The sequence below is a fragment of the Cherax quadricarinatus genome, chromosome 38, assembly GCF_038502225.1.
Source record: "Cherax quadricarinatus isolate ZL_2023a chromosome 38, ASM3850222v1, whole genome shotgun sequence".
Lineage (NCBI taxonomy): Eukaryota > Metazoa > Arthropoda > Malacostraca > Decapoda > Parastacidae > Cherax > Cherax quadricarinatus.
The window spans coordinates 20,798,130-20,816,696 of NC_091329.1; the positions used below are offsets into that span (position 1 = coordinate 20,798,130).

The window sequence follows — 18,567 nt, forward strand, 5'->3', positions numbered from 1 at the left end:
TTATTGAAAGAATTAAGAGTAAGATGGAGAGCAGGATAGCAGATGAATAAGGAGGCTTTAGCAAGGGTAGGGGGTGTGTAGAGCAAGTGTTTGCAGTGAAACACATAGGTGAACAGTATTTAGATAAGGGGTAAAGAGGTATTTGTGGCATTTATGGATTTGGAAAAGGCATATGATAGGGTGGATAAGCGGGCAGTATGGTAGATGTTGCAAGTGTATGGAATAGGAGGTAGGTTATTGAAAGCGGTGAAAAGTTTTTACAAGGATAGTGAGGCTCAGGTTAGAGTATGTAGGGGAGAAGGGGATTATTTCCCAGTAAAAGTAAGCCTTAGACAGGGATGTGTGATGTCACCATGGTGGTTCAATATATTTATAGATGGAGTTGTAAGAGAAGTGAATGCTCGGGTGTTGGCAAGAGGTGTGGGGTTAAAAGATAAAGAAACTAACACAAAGTGGGAGTTGTCACAGTTGCTCTTTGCTGATGACACTGTGCTTCTGGGAGATTCTGAAGAGAAGTTGCAGAGGTTTGTGGATGAGTTTGGTAGGGTATGTAAAAGAAGCAAGTTGAAAGTGAATATAGGAAAGAGTAAGGTGTTGAGGCTAAAAAAAATTAGGTAACGGAGTTTGGATATCAGATTGGAGGGAGAGAGTATGGAGGAGGTGAATGTGTTCATAAATTTGGGAGTGGACATGTCAGCAGATGGGTCTTTGAAGGATGAGGTGAATCATAGAATTAACGAGGGGAAAAAGGTGAGTGGTGCACTGAGGAGTCTGTGGAGACAAAGAACTTTATCCATGAATGCAAAGAGGGGAATGTATGAGAGTATAGTTATACCAAGACTCTTGTATGGGTGTGAGGCATGGGTTGTGACTGTTGCAACAAGGAGAAGGCTAGAGGCAGTGGAGATGTCATGTCTGAGGGCAATGTGTGGTGTGAATGTAATGCAGAGAATCCTTAGTTTGGAGATTAGGAAGAGGTGTGGGATTACCAAAACTATTATCCAGATGGCTGAGGAGGGGTTATTGACATGGTTTGGACATGTAGAGAGGATGGCACAAAATACTGGAGGGAAGGCGAGGTAGGGGTCGGCCTAGGAAAGGTTGGAGGGAGGGGATAAAGGAGGTTTGTGTGCAAGGGGCTTGGACTTCCAGCAAGCTTGCATGAGTGTGTTAGACAGGAGAGAATGGAGATAAATGGTTTTTAAGACTTGATGTGTTGTTGGAGTGTAAGCAAATTAACATTTATGAAGGAATTCAAGGAAACCTTCAGGCCGGACTTGAGTCTTGGAGATAGGAAGTACAGTGTCTGCACTCTGAAGGAGGGGTGATAATGTTGCAGTTTTATAACTGTACTGTAAAGCACCCCTCTGGCAAGACAGTGATGGAGTGAATGATGAAATTTTTCTTTTTCGGGCCACCCTGCCTTGATGAGAGATAGCCGATGTGTTAATAAATAAATAATAAATAAAATCTTTATCCCATCAATCCCAGCTGCTTTACCCCCTTTCATTCTACCATGCACTTCTCCCCCACACTCAACTGGTTCTTTCTCACTCCTATAAGATCTTCCTCCTTGCTTTGTACACATTGTAATGAGTTTTTATTTTTGGTTTATTCATCAAGGAAATTACTTAAAAGTCATCTTTGTCATAAGATTACTGACTCACTGGTGCTGGCACTGTAGCGGGGGCACCTGCTTTATTTTTGGAAACTACTCCTTTCAGTACAGATGTACTCTGGACTTTTTTTTTATTGAAAGATTTTATTACATTACAGTGCCTTTTGGCACTTTGTGACCCATACAAGTTGAGTGCATTTTCCGTGCCTTGGTGGGAAATGGCTAATGTGTTAAAAAAAATACTACTACTATGGCTGGGGCATGACAAAGTGGTTGAGAGGGTAGAGTAGCTGTTGGCACCATATCTGACCACAGCAAAATAACCATTGGCCTACAGGTTGGAGTATTGTGATAGGTTGAATTGGCTGCATTTATTACTAGTAAGTACGTTTATTCAGGTATACACAAATACAGATACACAGATTATCATACATAGCAGTATGTGTGTAGAGAACCTAGGATAACCCAAAAAAGTCAGACAGAGTTGGGTCCTTTGACTAACTCGTGTATACTGTATATGAATCGGTATTGCTTGCACAGTTTACTAGAAATTTTTTTTTTTTTTAAATGTCGGCCATCTCCCACTAAGGCAGGGTGACCCAAAAAGAAAAAACAAAAAAGAAAGTAAAAACTTTCACCATTATTAAATACTTGGTAGACAGCAACCACCCAGGGAAGTACTACCGTCCTGCCAGATGACTGTGAAACAGAAACCTCTAACTGTTTTGCATGATTGTAGGATTGCTGGTTTCTTTTTCTGTCTCATAAACACGCTAGATAACAGGGATATCTTGCTACTCCTACTTACACTTTGGTCACACTTCACAGACACGCACATCCATATATATATACATACATCTAGGTTTTTCTCCTTTTTCTAAATAGCTCTTGTTCTTCTTTATTTCTTCTATTGTCCATGGGGAAGTGGAAAAGAATCTTTCCTCCGTAAGCCATGCGTGTCGTATGAGGCGACTAAAATGCCGGGAGCAATGGGCTAGTAACCCCTTCTCCTGTAGACATTTACTAAAAACGAGAAGAAGAAAAACTTTATAAAACTGGGATGCTTGAAGGTGCGTGGATGTAGTGCGGATGACAAGAAACAGATGATTGCTGATGTTATGAATGAAAAGAAGTTGGATGTCCTGGCCCTAAGCGAAACAAAGCTGAAGGGGGTAGGGGAGTTTCGGTGGGGGAAAATAAATGGGATTAAATCTGGAGTATCTGAGAGAGTTAGAGCAAAGGAAGGGGTAGCAGTAATGTTGAAGGATCAGTTATGGAAGGAGAAAAGAGAATATGAATGTGTAAATTCAAGAATTATGTGGATTAAAGTAAAGGTTGGATGCGAAAAGTGGGTCATAATAAGCGTGTATGCACCTGGAGAAGAGAGGAATGTAGAGGAGAGAGAGAGATTTTGGGAGATGTTAAGTGAATGTATAGGAGCCTTTGAACCAAGTGAGAGAGTAATTGTGGTAGGGGACCTGAATGCTAAAGTAGGAGAAACTTTTAGAGAGGGTGTGGTAGGTAAGTTTGGGGTGCCAGGTGTAAATGATAATGGGAGCCCTTTGATTGAACTTTGTATAGAAAGGGGTTTAGTTATAGGTAATACATATTTTAAGAAAAAGAGGATAAATAAGTATACAAGATATGATGTAGGGCAAAATGACAGTAGTTTGTTGGATTATGTATTGGTAGATAAAAGACTGTTGAGTAGACTTCAGGATGTACATGTTTATAGATGGGCCACAGATATGTCAGATCACTTTCTAGTTGTAGCTACACTGAGAGTAAAAGGTAGATGGGATACAAGGAGAATAGAAGCATCAGGGAAGAGAGAGGTGAAGGTTTATAAACTAAAAGAGGAGGCAGTTAGGGTAAGATATGAACAGCTATTGGAGGATAGATGGGCTAATGAGAGCGTAGGCAATGGGGTTGAAGAGGTATGGGGTAGGTTTAAAAATGTAGTGTTAGAGTGTTCAGCAGAAGTTTGTGGTTACAGGAAAGTGGGTGCAGGAGGGAGGAGGAGCAATTGGTGGAATGATGATGTAAAGAGATTAGTAAGGGAGAAAAAGTTAGCATATGAGAAGTTTTTACAAAGTAGAAGTGATGCAAGGAGGGAAGAGTATATGGAGAAAAAGAGAGAGGTTAAGAGAGTGGTGAAGCAATGTAAAAAGAGAGCAAATGAGAGAGTGGATGAGATGTTATCAACAAATTATGTTGAAAATTAGAAAAAGTTTTGGAGTGAGATTAACAAGTTAAGGAAGCCTAGAGAGCAAATGGATTTGTCAGTTAAAAATAGGAGAGGAGAGTTATTAAATGGAGAGTTAGAGGTATTGGAAAGATGGAGGGAATATTTTGAGGAATTGTTAAATGTTGATGAAGATAGGGAAGCTGTGATTTCGTGTATAGAGCAAGGAGGAATAACATTTTGTAGGAGTGAGGAAGAGCCAGTTGTGAGTGTGGGGGAAGTTCGTGAGGCAGTAGGTAAAATGAAAGGGGGTAAGGCAGCCGGGATTGTTGGGATAAAGATAGAAATGTTAAAAGCAGGTGGGGATATAGTTTTGGAGTGGTTGGTGCAATTATTTAATAAATGTATGGAAGAGGGTAAGGTACCTAGGGATTGGCAGAGAGCATGCATAGTTCCTTTGTATAAAGGCAAAGGGGACAAAAGAGAGTGCAAAAATTATAGGGGGATAAGTCTGTTGAGTATACCTGGTAAAGTGTATGGTAGAGTTATTACTGAAAGAATTAAGAGTAAGACAGAGAATAGGATAGCAGATGAACAAGAAAGCTTTAGGAAAGGTAGGGGGTGTGTGAACCAGGTGTTTACAGTGAAACATATAAGTGAACAGTATTTAGATAAGGCTAAAGAGGTTTTTGTGGCATTTATGGATTTGGAAAAGGCGTATGACAGGGTGGATAGCGGGGCAATGTGGATAGTGAGGCTCAAGTTAGAGTATGTAGGAAAGAGGGAAATTATTTCCCAGTAAAAGTAGGCCTTAGACAAGGATGTGTGATGTCACCGTGGTTGTGTATTATATTTATAGATGGGGTTGTAAGAGAAGTAAATGCGAGGGTCTTGGCAAGAGGCGTGGAGTTAAAAGATAAAGAATCACACATAAAGTGGGAGTTGTCACAGTTGCTCTTTGCTGATGACACCATGCTCTTGGGAGATTCTGAAGAGAAGTTGCACAGATTGGTGGATGAATTTGGTAGGGTGTGCAAAAGAAGAAAATTAAAAGTGAATACAGGAAAGAGTAAGGTTATGAGGATAACAAAAAGATTAGGTGATGAAAGATTGGATATCAGATTGGAGGGAGAGAGTATGGAGGAGGTGAATGTATTCAGATATTTGGGAGTGGGCGTGTCAGCGGATGGGTCTATGAAAGATGAGGTGAATCATAGAATTGATGAGGGGAAAAGGGTGAGTGGTGCACTTAGGAGTCTGTGGAGACAAAGAACTTTGTCCTTGGAGGCAAAGAGGGGAATGTATGAGAGTATAGTTTTACCAACGCTCTTATATGGGTGTGAAGCATGGGTGATGAATGTTGCAGCGAGGAGAAGGCTGGAGGCAGTGGAGATGTCATGTCTGAGGGCAATGTGTGGTGTGAATATAATGCAGAGAATTCGTAGTTTGGAAGTTAGGAGGAGGTGCGGGATTACCAAAACTGTTGTCCAGAGGGCTGAGGAAGGGTTGTTGAGGTGGTTCAGACATATAGATAGAATGGAGCGAAACAGAGTGACTTCAAGAGTGTATCAGTCCGTAGTGGAAGGAAGACAGGGTAGGGGTCGGCCTAGGAAAGGTTGGAGGGAGGGGGTAAAGGAGGTTTTGTGTGCGAAGGGCTTGGACTTCCAGCAGGCATGCGTGAGCGTGTTTGATAGGAGTGAATGGAGACAAATGGTTTTTAATACTTGACGTGCTGTTGGAGTGTGAGCAAAGTAACATTTATGAAGGGGTTCAGGGAAACTGGTAGGCCGGACTTGAGTCCTGGAGATGGGAAGTACAGTGCCTGCACTCTGAAGGAGGGGTGTTAATGTTGCAGTTTAAAAACTAGTGTAAAGCACCCTTCTGGCAAGACAGTGATGGAGTAAATGATGGTGAAAGTTTTTCTTTTTCAGGCCACCCTGCCTTGGTAGGAATCGGCCAGTGTGATAATAATAAAAAAATAAATACTTTCACCATCACTCAGAGATGCGACATGGTCAAAGGGATGTTAGGAAGTATTTCTTAAGTCACAGAGTTGTCAGGAAGTGGAATAGTCTGGAAAGTTAGGTAGTGGAGGCAGAAATCATACATAATTTTAAGACGAGGTATGATAAAGCTCAGGGAGCAGGGAGAGAGAGGACCTAGTAGTGAAGAGGTGAGGCCAGGAGTTGAGTCTCGACCCCTGCAACCACAAATAGGTGATTACAAATAGGTGGGTACTGTCATTGCAGAGGCACCCAGATACAAGAGTTCAGATGTCCCTCCAAACTGCCAATATCTCAAACCCCTCCTTTAAAGTGCATGATACTCGTGACTGGGAAAGATGGCTAGGGCACAAGTGATGGTGAATGCATTTTCTTCTCTCGGTCACCTTGGCTGGGTGGGAAATGATTGATGTGTTATAATAAAAAATATTATAGAATATGAAGCTGTTTTAATGACTTCTTTTTCTGAAAGTGCTTGTGTGGTTTAATACATAATGTCAAATCTAATGCTATTGTTATAAGACTTGTTTTGCTCATAAAGTGGAAAATTATTAATGTGAGTATTAGAATCATTAAGGAGTGTCATCCTATGTTGCTAGTTAATTACTTATTACAGCTTTTTACATGTTAGAAGAATATTAAGAATTCTTACATGAAGAAATACAGTTAGTGTACTTTTTCTTGCTACTTTACAAACTTAAATTACAAATGTTCACCAATCTGGGTCTTCTCATTTCTTATATTACATTGTATAGTCAAAGCCTCCAATTTGCAGGCTTACTAAAGTCTTATCTTTAGATTATGCAACACTTTTTCTTCAAGTACTGTAGCTTCTATATTGTTTGTTTTTTGTAGTGTTTTTTTCTTAGCACATAATTACTTAATTGAATATTAACTATGGGACTTTGATTAAAATACTGTACTATATTTTAAAACCAAATTATTGTATAAATATTAATTATGTGAATATTTTTTTCATTCTTGCACATATCTCCAATCCTCTTTAATTGGCAGTGTGACAGTTCTGATTAGTTTATTAGTTATTAGCCTGTTATAAATAAATGGTTGAAATAAATTATTTTAACTAACAGGTTTTGAACATTTTGGTTTTCATAGGACTGATGGTAGCAGACAACATGATCAAAACAAATCAAGTGTTTCCTCTCCTTTAAGTGAATGTGAGGCAACACTGCCAGTTCTGCAAGTGCTGGTGGAGAAGGTCTTCCTCTTCACTCAAGACCTGGCTGAGCGCTGGAGGCAAGGAAATGCTGATGGTAAGCTTCATGTTCAGTTCTTCTTTCAACAAACTGGCTGTATCCCAACGAGTCTTCATATTCAGTTATTCTTACTTTTTTTATACAACATATAGGTTGTTTCCTTCGAAGGTAGAGTGACCCAAAGATAGATTCTTGTTCACCATCACTTATTCTGAAGTATTCAAGTTAGAAGTTTATGGTTATTACAATAATAATAATTGTAGGTTAGTAGATAGCAGTCACCCAGGGAGGTACTACCATCCTGCCTGTAATTGTTTTACATGATGGTAGGATTGCTGGTGTCTTTTTTCTGTCTCGTAAACATGCAAGATTTCAAGTACGTCTTGCTACTTCTACTTACACTTAGGTCACACTGCACATACATGTTTTTTTTTTTTTTTTTAACAAGCCGGCCATCTCCCATCGAGGCAGGGTGACCCAAAAAGAAAGAAAATCCCCAAAAAGAAAATACTTTCATCATCATTCAACACTTTCACCTCACTCGCACATAATCACTGTTTTTGCAGAGGTGCTCAGAACACAACAGTTTAGAAGCATATACGTATAAAGATACACAACATATCCCTCCAAACTGCTAATATCCCGAAACCCCTCCTTTAGAGTGCAGGCATTGTACTTCCCATTTCCAGAACTCAAGTCCTGCTATATAAAAATAACTAGTTTCCCTGAATCAGTTCACTAAATATTACCCTGCTCACACTTCAACAGATCGTCAGGTCCCAAATACCATTCGTCTCCATTCACTCCTATCGAACACGCTCATGCATGCCTGCTGGAAGTCCAAGCCCCTCGCCCACAAAACCTCCCTTACCCCTTCCTTCCAACCTTTTCGAGGACGACCGCTACCCCGCCTCCCTTCCCCTACAGATTTAAATGCTCTCCATGTCATTCTACTTTGATCCATTCTCTCTAAATGACCAAACCACCCCAACAACCCCTCTTCAGCCCTCTGACTAATACTTTTATTAACTCCACACCTTCTCCTAATTTCCACACTCTGAATTTTCTGCACAATATTTACACCACACATTGCCCTTAGACAGGACATCTCCACTGCCTCCAACCACCTCCTCGCTGCTGCATTCACAACCCAAGCTTCATACCCATATAAGAGCATTGGTACCAATATACTTTCATACATTCCCTTCTTTGCCTCCATAGATAACGTTTTTTGACTCCACATATACCTCAACGTGCCACTCACTTTTTTTCCTTCATCAATTCTATGATTAACCTCATCCTTCATAAATCCATTCGCCGACACGTCAACTCCCAAGTATCTGAAAACATTCACTTCTTCCATACTCCTCCTCCCCAATTTGATATCCAATTTTTCTTTATCTAAATCATTTGATACCCTCATCACCTTACTCTTTTCTATGTTCACTTTCAACTTTCTACCTTTACACACATTCCCAAACTCATCCACTAACCTTTGCAATTTTTCTTTAGAATCTCCCATAAGCACAGTATCATCAGCAAAAAGTAACTGTGTCAATTCCCATTTTGTATTTGATTCCCCATAATTTAATCCCACCCCTCTCCCGAACACCCTAGCATTAACTTCTCCTACAACACCATCTATAAATATATTAAACAACCATGGTGACATTACACATCCCTGTCTAAGACCTACTTTTACTGGGAAGTAGTCTCCCTCTCTTCTACACACCCTAACCTGAGCCTCACTATCCTCATAAAAACTCTTTACAGCATTTAGTAACTTACCACCTATTCCACATACTTGCAACATCTGCCACATTGCTCCTCTATCCACTCTATCATATGCCTTTTCTAAATCCATAAATGCATTAAAAACTTCCCTACCTTTATCTAAATACTGTTCACATATATGCTTCAATGTAAACACTTGATCTACACATCCTCTACCCACTCTGAAACCTCCTTGCTCATCCGCAATCCTACATTCTGTCTTACCTCTAATTCTTTCAATTATGACCCTACCGTACACTTTTCCTGGTATACTCGGTAAACTTATTCCTCTATAATTTTTACAATCTCTTTTGTCCCCTTTCTCTTTATATAAAGGGACTATACATGCTCTCTGCCAATCCCTAGGTACCTTCCCCTCTTTCATATATTTATTAAACAACCACTCCAACACTATATCCCCCTTGCGTTTAACATTTCTGTCTTGATCCCATCAGCTCCAGCTGCTTTACCCCCTTTCATTGTACATAATGCCTCACGTACCTCCCCCACACTTACATTCTGTTCTTCTTCACTCCTAAAAGATGGTATACCTCCCTGGCCAGTGCATGATATTACCTCCTCCCTTTCTCAACATTTAAAAGTTCCTCAAAATATTCTCGCCATCTACCTAATACCTCCCTCTCCCCATCTACTAACTCCCCTAGTCTTGTTTTTAACTGACAAATCCATACGTTCCCTAGGCTTTCTTAACTGTTTAACTCAGTCCAAATTTTTTTCTTATTTTCATTAAAATTTCTTGACAGTGCCTCTCCCACTCTATCATCTGCTCTCCTTTTGCAATCTCTCACCACTCTCTTCACCTTTCTTTTACTCTCCATATACTCTGCTCTTCTTATAACACTTCTGCTTTGTAAAAACCTCTCATAAGCTAACTTTTTCTCTGTTATCACACCCTTTACTTCATCATTCCACCAATCACTCCTCTTTCCTCCTGCCCCCACCCTCCTATAACCACAAACTTCTGCCCTACATTCTAATACTGCATTTTTAAAACTCGTCCAACTCTATTCAACCCCCCCACTACTCATCTTTGCACTAGCCCACCTTTCTGCCAATAGTCGCTTACTTCTCACCCGAACTTCCTCCTTCCATAGTTTATACACTTTCACTTCACTCCTACTTGTTGTTGCCACCTTCCTCTTGTCCCATCTACAACTAAATAATGGTCCGATATATCAGTTGCCCCTCTATAAACATGCACATCCTGGAGCCTACCCATCAACCTTTTATCCACCAATACATAATCTAACAAACTACTTTCATTATGTGCTACATCATACCTTGTATATTTATTTATCCTCTTTTTCATAAAATATGTATTACTTATTACCAAATCTGTTTCTACACATAGCTCAATTAAAGGCTCCCCATTTACATTTACCCCTGGCACCCCAAATTTACCTACTACTCCCTACACAACATTTTTACCCACTTTAGCATTGAAATCCCCAACCACAAGTACTCTCACACTTGGTTCAAAACTCCCCACGCATTCACTCAACATTTCCCAAAATCTCTCTCTCTCCTCTACACTTCTCTCTTCTCCAGGTGCATATACACTTACTATAACCCACTTTTCACATCCAACCTTTATTTTACTCCACATAATCCTTGATTTAATACATTTATATTCCCTCTTTTCCTGCCATATCTTATCCTTCAACATTATTGCTACTCCTTCTTTAGCTCTAACTCTATTTGAAACCCCTGACCTAATCCCATTTATTCCTCTCCACTGAAACTCTCCCACTCCTTTCAGCTTTGTTTCACTTAAAGCCAGGACATCCAGCTTCTTCTCATTCACAACATCCACGCACATTCAGACTTCCCACTTTGACAATTTTCTTCTTATTCTTTTTAGTAATCTTTACAGGAAAAGGGGTTACTAGCCCATTGTTTCCGGCATTTTAGTTGACTTTTACAACACGCATGGCTTACGGAGGAAAGATTCTTATTCCACTTTCCCATGGATATAGAAGGAAAAGTAATAAGACCAAGAACTACTAAGATAAAATCAAAGAAAACTCAGATGAGTGTGTATAAATAAACGTGTACATGTATGTGTAGTGTGACCTAAGTGTAAGTAGAAGTAGCAAGACATACCTGTAATCTTGCATATTTATGAGACAGACAAAAGACACCAGCAATCCTATCATCATGTAAAACAATTACAGGCTTTCGTTTTACACTCACTTGGCAGGACGGTAGTACCTCCCTGGGTGGTTGTTGTCTACCAACCTACTACCATACATGTACAAGCTTATATATACACACCCCTCTGGGTTTTCTTCTATTTTCTTTCCAGTTCTTGTTCTTGTTTATTTCCTCTTATCTCCATGGGGATGTGGAACAGAATTCTTCCTCCGTAAGCCATGTGTGTTGTAAGAGGTGACTAAAATGCCGGGAGCAAGGGGCTCGTAACCTCTTCTCCTGTATAAACTACTAAATTTAAGAAGAGAAACTTTTGTTTTTCTCTTTGGGCCACCCTGCCTCGGTGGGAAACGGCCGATTTGTTGAAAGAAGAAAGAAGATAGGTTGTTTCCTTCGAAGGTAGGGTGACCCAAAGATAGATTCTTGTTCACCATCACTTATTCTGAAGTATTCAAGGTAGAAGTTTATGGATATTACAATAATAATAATAATTGTAGGTTGGTAGATAGCAGTCACCCAGGGAGGTACTACCATCCTGCCTGTAATTGTTTTACATGATGGTAGGATTGCTGGTGTCTTTTTTCTGTCATAAACATGCAAGATTTCAAGTATGTCTTGTTACTTCTACTTAAATTTAAGTCACACTGCACATGCATGTACAAGCATATATATACACATCCCTCTGGGTTTTCTTCTATTTTCTTACTAGTTCTTGTTGATTATTTCCTCTTATCTCCATGGGAAAGTGGAACAGAAATCTTCCTCCGTAAGCCGTGTGTCGTAAGAGGCAACTAAAATGCCAGGAGCAAGGGGCTAGTAACCCCTTCTCCTATCTACATTACTAAAGTAAAGAAAAACTTTTGTTTTTCTTTTTGGGTTGTCCTGCTTAGGTAAGATACAGCCAGTTTGTTGAAAGAATAATAATAATAATGATGGGCCTAGTAACTTCTTTTCCTGTATAAATTACTAAATGTAAAAAGGCAGAAAAAATTATGAAAGCATTTCTTCTTTTTGTGGTCACCCTGGTAGTTGTATTAAGAAAAATATTTTTTTTTTAACAAGTCGGCTGTCTCCCACTGAGGCAGGGTGACCCAAAAAGAAAGAAAATCCCCAATAAGAAAATACTTTCATCATCATTCAACACTTTCATCTTACTCACACATAATCACTGTTTTTGCAGAGGTGCTCAGAATACAACAATTTAGAAGCATATACAGTGGACCCCCGCATAACGATGGCATCGCATAGCGATTTTTCCGCATAACGATTACTTTTATCGCAAAATTTTTGCCCCGCATACCGATTAAAAACCCGCATACCGATTTTCGTCCGAGACGCGTCCAATGTGCCCTCACATGTGCCGGCCGTCCCATTGTTTACCAGCCAGCCTCCGCGGTAACATCCAAGCATACACTCGGAATATTTCGTATTATTACAGTGTTTTCGGTGGTGTTTCTGGAAAATAAGTGACCATGGGCCCCAAGAAAGCTTCTAGTGCCAACCCTGTGGTAAAAAGGGTGAGAATTAGTATGGAAATTAAGAAAGATTTTGAAGGGTTTGGGGCTAACCCTGAGAAGCCTATGCCAGTTGTGGAATCCATTGTGCCTACTTCAAAGATTAAGGAAATGTGTGCAGAGTGGTTTGAACTGCAAACCTTTATAGATGAAAATCACCCTGACACAGCTGTTGCAAGCCGTGCTGGTGACTATTTCAATGACAATGTTATGGCCCATTTTAGGAAAGTCTTGAAGAAACGGGAGGTACAGAGCTCTATGGACAGATTTGTTGTGCGACAGAGGTCCAGTGACTCTGAAGCTGGTCCTAGTGGCATTAAAAGAAGAAGGGAAGTAACCCCAGAAAAGGACTTGCTACCTCAAGTCCTAATGGAAGGGGATTCCCCTTCTAAACAGTAAGAAGATAATGCTCTCCCCTCCTCCCATCCCATCAATCATCACCAGATCTTCAATAAAAGTAAGTGTCATGTAATTGTGCATGCCTTTTTCAGTTTGTGTGTATTAAAATTAACATTTCATGTGGTAAAAAAAATTTTTTTTCATACTTTTGGGCGTCTTGCACGGATTAATTTTATTTCCATTATTTCTTATGGGGAAAATTAATTCGCATAACGATTATTTCGCATAACGATGAGCCCTCTTGCACGGATTAAAATCGTTAACCGGGGGTCCACTGTACATATAAAGATACACAACATATCCCTCCAAAATGCCAATATCCCAAACTCCTTTAAAGTGCAGGCATTGTACTTCTCATTTCCAGGACTCAAGCCCTGCTATATAAAAATAACTGGTTTCCCTGAATTTTTTTTTTTCAACAAGTCGGCTGGCTCCCACTGAGGCAGGGTGACCCAAAAAAGAAAGAAAATCCCCAAAAAGAAAATACTTTTATCATCATTCAACACTTCACCACATTCACACATTATCACTGTTTTTGCAGAGGTGCTCAGAACACAACAGTTTAGAAGCATATACGTATAAAGATACACAACATATCCCTCCAAACTGCCAATATCCCAAACCCCTCCTTTAAAGTGCAGGCATTGTACTTCCCATTTCCAGGACTCAAGTCCGACTATATGAAAATAACCGGTTTCCCTGAATCCCTTCACTAAATATTACCCTGCTCACACTCCAACTGCTCGTCAGGTCCCAAATACCATTCATCTCCAATCACTCCTGTCTAACATGCTCATGTATGCTTGCTGGAAGTCCAAGCCCCTCTCCCACAAAACCTTCTTTACCCCCTCCCTCCACCCTTTTCAAGGACGACCCCTACCCCGCCTTCCTTTCCCTATAGATTTATATGCTCTACATGTCATTTTACTTTGATCCATTCTCTCTAAATGACCAAACCACCTCAACAACCCCTCTTCAGCCCTTTGCCTAATACTTTTATTAGCTCCACATCTTCTCCTAATTTTCACACTCCGAATTTTCTGCATAATATTTACACTACACATTGCCCTTAGACAGGACATCTCCACCGCCTCCAACTGCCTCCTCACTACAGCATTTACAACCCAAGCTTCACACCCATATAAGAGTGTTGGTACTACTATACTTTCATGCATTCTCTTCTTTGCCTCCATAGATAACATTTTTTGTCTCCACACATACCTCGGTGCACCACTCGCCTTTTTTCCTTCATCAATTCTATGATTCACCTCATCCTTCATAAATCCATCTGCTGATACGTCCACTCCCAAATATCTGAAAACATTTACTTCTTCCATATTCCTCTCCAATTTGATATCCAATTTTTCTTTATCTAAATCATTTGATACCCTCATCACCTTACTCTTTCTATTTTCACTTTCAACTTTCTACCTTTACACACACTCCCAAACTCGTCCACTAACCTTTGCAATTTTTCTTTAGACTCTCCCATAAGCACAGTATCATCAGCAAAAAGTAACTGTGTCAATTCCCATTTTGTATTTGATTCCCCATAAGTTAATCCCACCCCTCTCCCGAATGCCCTAGCATTTACTTCTCTTACTACTCCATCTATAAATATATTAAACAACTATGGTGACAGTACACATCCCTGTCTAAGACCTACTTTTACCGGGAAGTAGTCTCTCTTCTACACACCCTAACCTGAGCCTCACCATCCTCATTAAAACTCTTTACAGCATTTAGTAACTTACCACCTATTCCATATACTTGCAACATCTGCCACATTGCTCCCCTATCCACTCTATCATATGCCTTTTCTAAATCCATAAATGCAATGAAAACTTCTCTGCCTTTATCTAAATACTGTTCACATATATGATTCAATGTAAACACTTGATCTACACATCCCCTACCCACTCTAAAACTTCCTTGCTCATCTGCAATCCTATATTCTGTCTTACCTCTAATTCTTTCAATAATAATCCTACCGTACACTTTTCCTGGCCTTCTTTTCTTTCAATGCACCAGCCGTATCTCACCAAGGTAGGGTGGCCCAAAAGGAAAAATGAAAGTTTCTCCTTTGAAATTTAGTAATATATACAGGAGAAGGGGTTACTAGCCCCTTGACTTTTCCTGGTATACTCAGTAAACTTATTCTTTTTTAATTTTTACAATCTCTTTTGTCGCCGTTCCCTTTATATAATGGGACTATACATGCTCTCCACCAATCCCTAGGTACCTTCCCCTCTTTGGTACATTTATTAAACAAAAATACCAACCACTCCAACACTATATCCCCCTTGCTTTTAACATTTCTGTCATGATCCCGCCAGTTCCAGCTGCTTTACCCCATTCATTTTACGTAATGCCTCATGCATCTCCCCCACACTCACATCCTGCTCTTCTTCACTCCTAAAATATGGTATACCTCCCTGGCCAGTGCATGAAATTATTGCCTCCCTTCGTCGACATTTAAAAGTTCCTCAAAATATTCTCGCCATCTACCCAATACCTCCATCTCCCCATCTACTAACTCCCCTACTCTGTTTTTAACTGACAAATCCATTCGTTCCCTAGGCTTTCTTAACTTGTTTAACTCACTCCAAAACTTTTTCTTATTTTCATTAAAATTTCTTGACAGTACCTCTCCCACTCTATCATCTGCTCTCCTTTTGCACTCTCTCACCACTCTCTTCACCTTTCTTTTACTCTCCATATACTCTACTCTTCTTATAACACTTCTGCTTTGTAAAAACCTCTCATAAGCTACCCTTTTCTCTTTTATCACACCCTTTACTTCATCATTCCACCAATTGATAATCATTAGAAACACGAGATCATGGAAAAGTGGAAAAATGCAGACCAGATCTTGTTACTCTGTAATCCAGTGAACTGATTTCACTAAAGAATTGTTAGCTTTACTTTTTTGTTAGATAGCTTATTATATGACCACTAGATAAATATATATAGTTTTAGAATGATATACCACAAACAACTCGAGTTATCAGGTCTCTTGGCCATATGTTGTGATATACGCACGCTCAAGAATATAATGTATGTACAGTGGACCCCTGGTTATCGTAATTAATCTTTGCCAGAGAGTGTGACTAAAGCCGAATGTGACGATATCTGAATTCATTTTCCCCATAAGAAATAATGTAAATCCAATTAATCCGTTCCAGACAATTTTTTTACATGAAATATACATTTACCTACACAGAAAAACAATGAGACATAAAGAATATAACAATAATAACATGACACTTACCTTTATGAAGATTCTTCTTAGTGTATGGAAGACAGGAGGAGGAGAGAGGATGGAGGAGTTACTATTGTTTGGAAGAGGAATCCCCTTCCATAAAGACTTCAGGTACCAAGTCCTTTTCTGGGGTTACTTCCTTCCTTTGATTTTTAATGCCACTAGGACCAGCTTGAGAGTCACTGCACACCTTTGGCACTAAATATCTGCCCAGAGAGCCCTGTTTCTGGCATCTCTTTAAAATTTCCCTAAAATAGGACATGACATTGTCATTGTACATGTTGCCGACACAGCTTGCAACAGCTTTGTTAGGGTGATGTTCCTCCACAAATCTTCCCATCCTACTCCACACTGCACAAATCTCCATTACTACCACCATCACTACCACCCTCTACCACCATCACAACCACTGCCACTCTCTACTACCATCACTACCACCTTCTACCACCATCACAACCATTACCACCATCTTCCATCATCTCTACCACTACCACCCTCTACCACCATCTATACCACCATCACTACCACTACCACCCTCTACCACTATCTATACCACCATCATAACCACTACCACCCTCTACCACTATCTATACCACCATCACAACCACTACCACCCTCTACCACCATCTATACCACCATCATTACCACTACCACTATCTATACCACCATCACAACCACTACCACCCTCATCCACCATCACAACCACTACCACCCTCTACCACCATCACAACCACTACCACCACCACTTTCGTATTTTTCTACAATCTTTTTCTTGAATTCTATCAGGCTTGTCACCCTCTTTACCAAAGGGCTGGCACTAGCTTTCTTTGGGCCCATGGTGGCTTATTTAGCAGTTGCAAGCGCTAAAATGAATGGAATATTACAAAATGTATTGTATGCATGCGTGGGATCGTGCTCACTTGTTGATAAACAATGGCACACTGACTGTGGCTGCGTCAGGGCCGCTCGTATGCATTTGGAATGAACGACTATTACCAAGGTAAATGATGATCACTGAGCCAATATTTTGACAAAAAAACATTACGATTACCGAATATTACGAAATTTGACGCCTACGATATCCAGGGGTCCACTGTATAATATCTGTGAAAATTGTCATTCATAACTTGGTGATTGTAAAAACTGCCTTAAAATCTTTGACAAACCATTTATCCAGTGGAAATTGACATGCAATTGTACGTGCTAAATTATTTACTGTTTTCAGACACTCGTGAAGACTTGTTGTACCAGCTGGTGGAAGCCGAGCGACTCCTGGAGCAGATATGCATCCAGGAGGGCAGGAAGGAGGACCCCAAGAAGTCTCCTGACTTGCACACCAAATGTGAGGACAAATTGCGCAAGAAACAGGAGGAGTCTGATGCTAGGATACAAAAAAATATTGAACTGATTCGTAAGGTGGGAATGACGTTTTTCTGTACTGAATTAATGCTACTTGATTTATTGGGATCATTTGGCAAGTGTCTTGTTTGATAGCTTATATGTGCATTCCATATCTCCCAATGGGCAGTAGTCAAAAGATTACAGAGGCATATAATGGGTCCAGTGATTGTGCCCCAAAATTTTGTTATCAAGTGACATTAATAATGAACTACAGTATTTTTAGATTTACTGTATTTACAAATTTATTGACTTAGAAATAAGAGTAATGAGTTATTCACACAATGAACTCAGTCTTATGAACATTACAGTGCACAGCTTATGCTGTAAGAATAATAATATATTTATTTACTACAAGTACATGTACATGGTATACAGGCCTAGCTGACATCAATGACATACTACTACATATAGAAAGCCGCTTGTTATGCTGAGCATTTTGGGCAAATTAAGTCAGTTTTGTCCCAGGATGCTACCCACACCAGTTGACTAACACCCAGGTACCCATTTTAAACTGATGGGTGAACAGGGATAGGGACAGCAGGTGTCTTGTGGAAACACATCCCTAATGTTTTCCAGCTGTACCGGAGGAGATTCGAGCCCAGGACTTCAGTGTGTGAGCTGAGTGCGCTAGCGATCTAGCTACGGGACACCTGTATGTGGTTATGGGTTATTTGCAGTACCCAATATTTATTTGCTAACCAAATTATGATATTTAGACAGATTACAGTGGTTATGAGTTCTTTACAGTAGTAAAAGTTTGCATGTTTTCCCAGATTTGCTGGTAATATACTACTGTACTTTGGATAAAAATTTTAGATATTCTTAAACATTTGCAAGTGAGTTGTATCTAAATTTATGTATCACTAGTTAAGAACTCTATCAAGTGTTTTTTTAATTTTACATATTTTACATATTGATTAATTTATTCCTTAATAGGATGAAACTAGTAGAAAAAGCTGTATGCAGATTGGGAAAAATCATAGTGAAATACACAAACCTTCTCTTAAGCAAAAATAAATTAAC

At 39.8% G+C, this 18,567-nt stretch overlaps 1 protein-coding gene across 2 annotated transcripts in view; it reads left to right on the forward strand.

Moving 5' to 3' along the window:
• Positions 1-18,567, forward strand: part of LOC128692873 (centrosomal protein of 131 kDa) — a 145,241-nt gene that overhangs the window by 56,399 nt on the left and 70,275 nt on the right. For both annotated transcript variants that reach the window (XM_070092152.1, XM_070092153.1), the window contains exons 5-6: positions 6,923-7,080; positions 17,369-17,559. In XM_070092152.1, the coding sequence (XP_069948253.1) occupies positions 6,923-7,080; positions 17,369-17,559 (349 nt within the window). The remainder of the gene's footprint in view (positions 1-6,922; positions 7,081-17,368; positions 17,560-18,567) is intronic.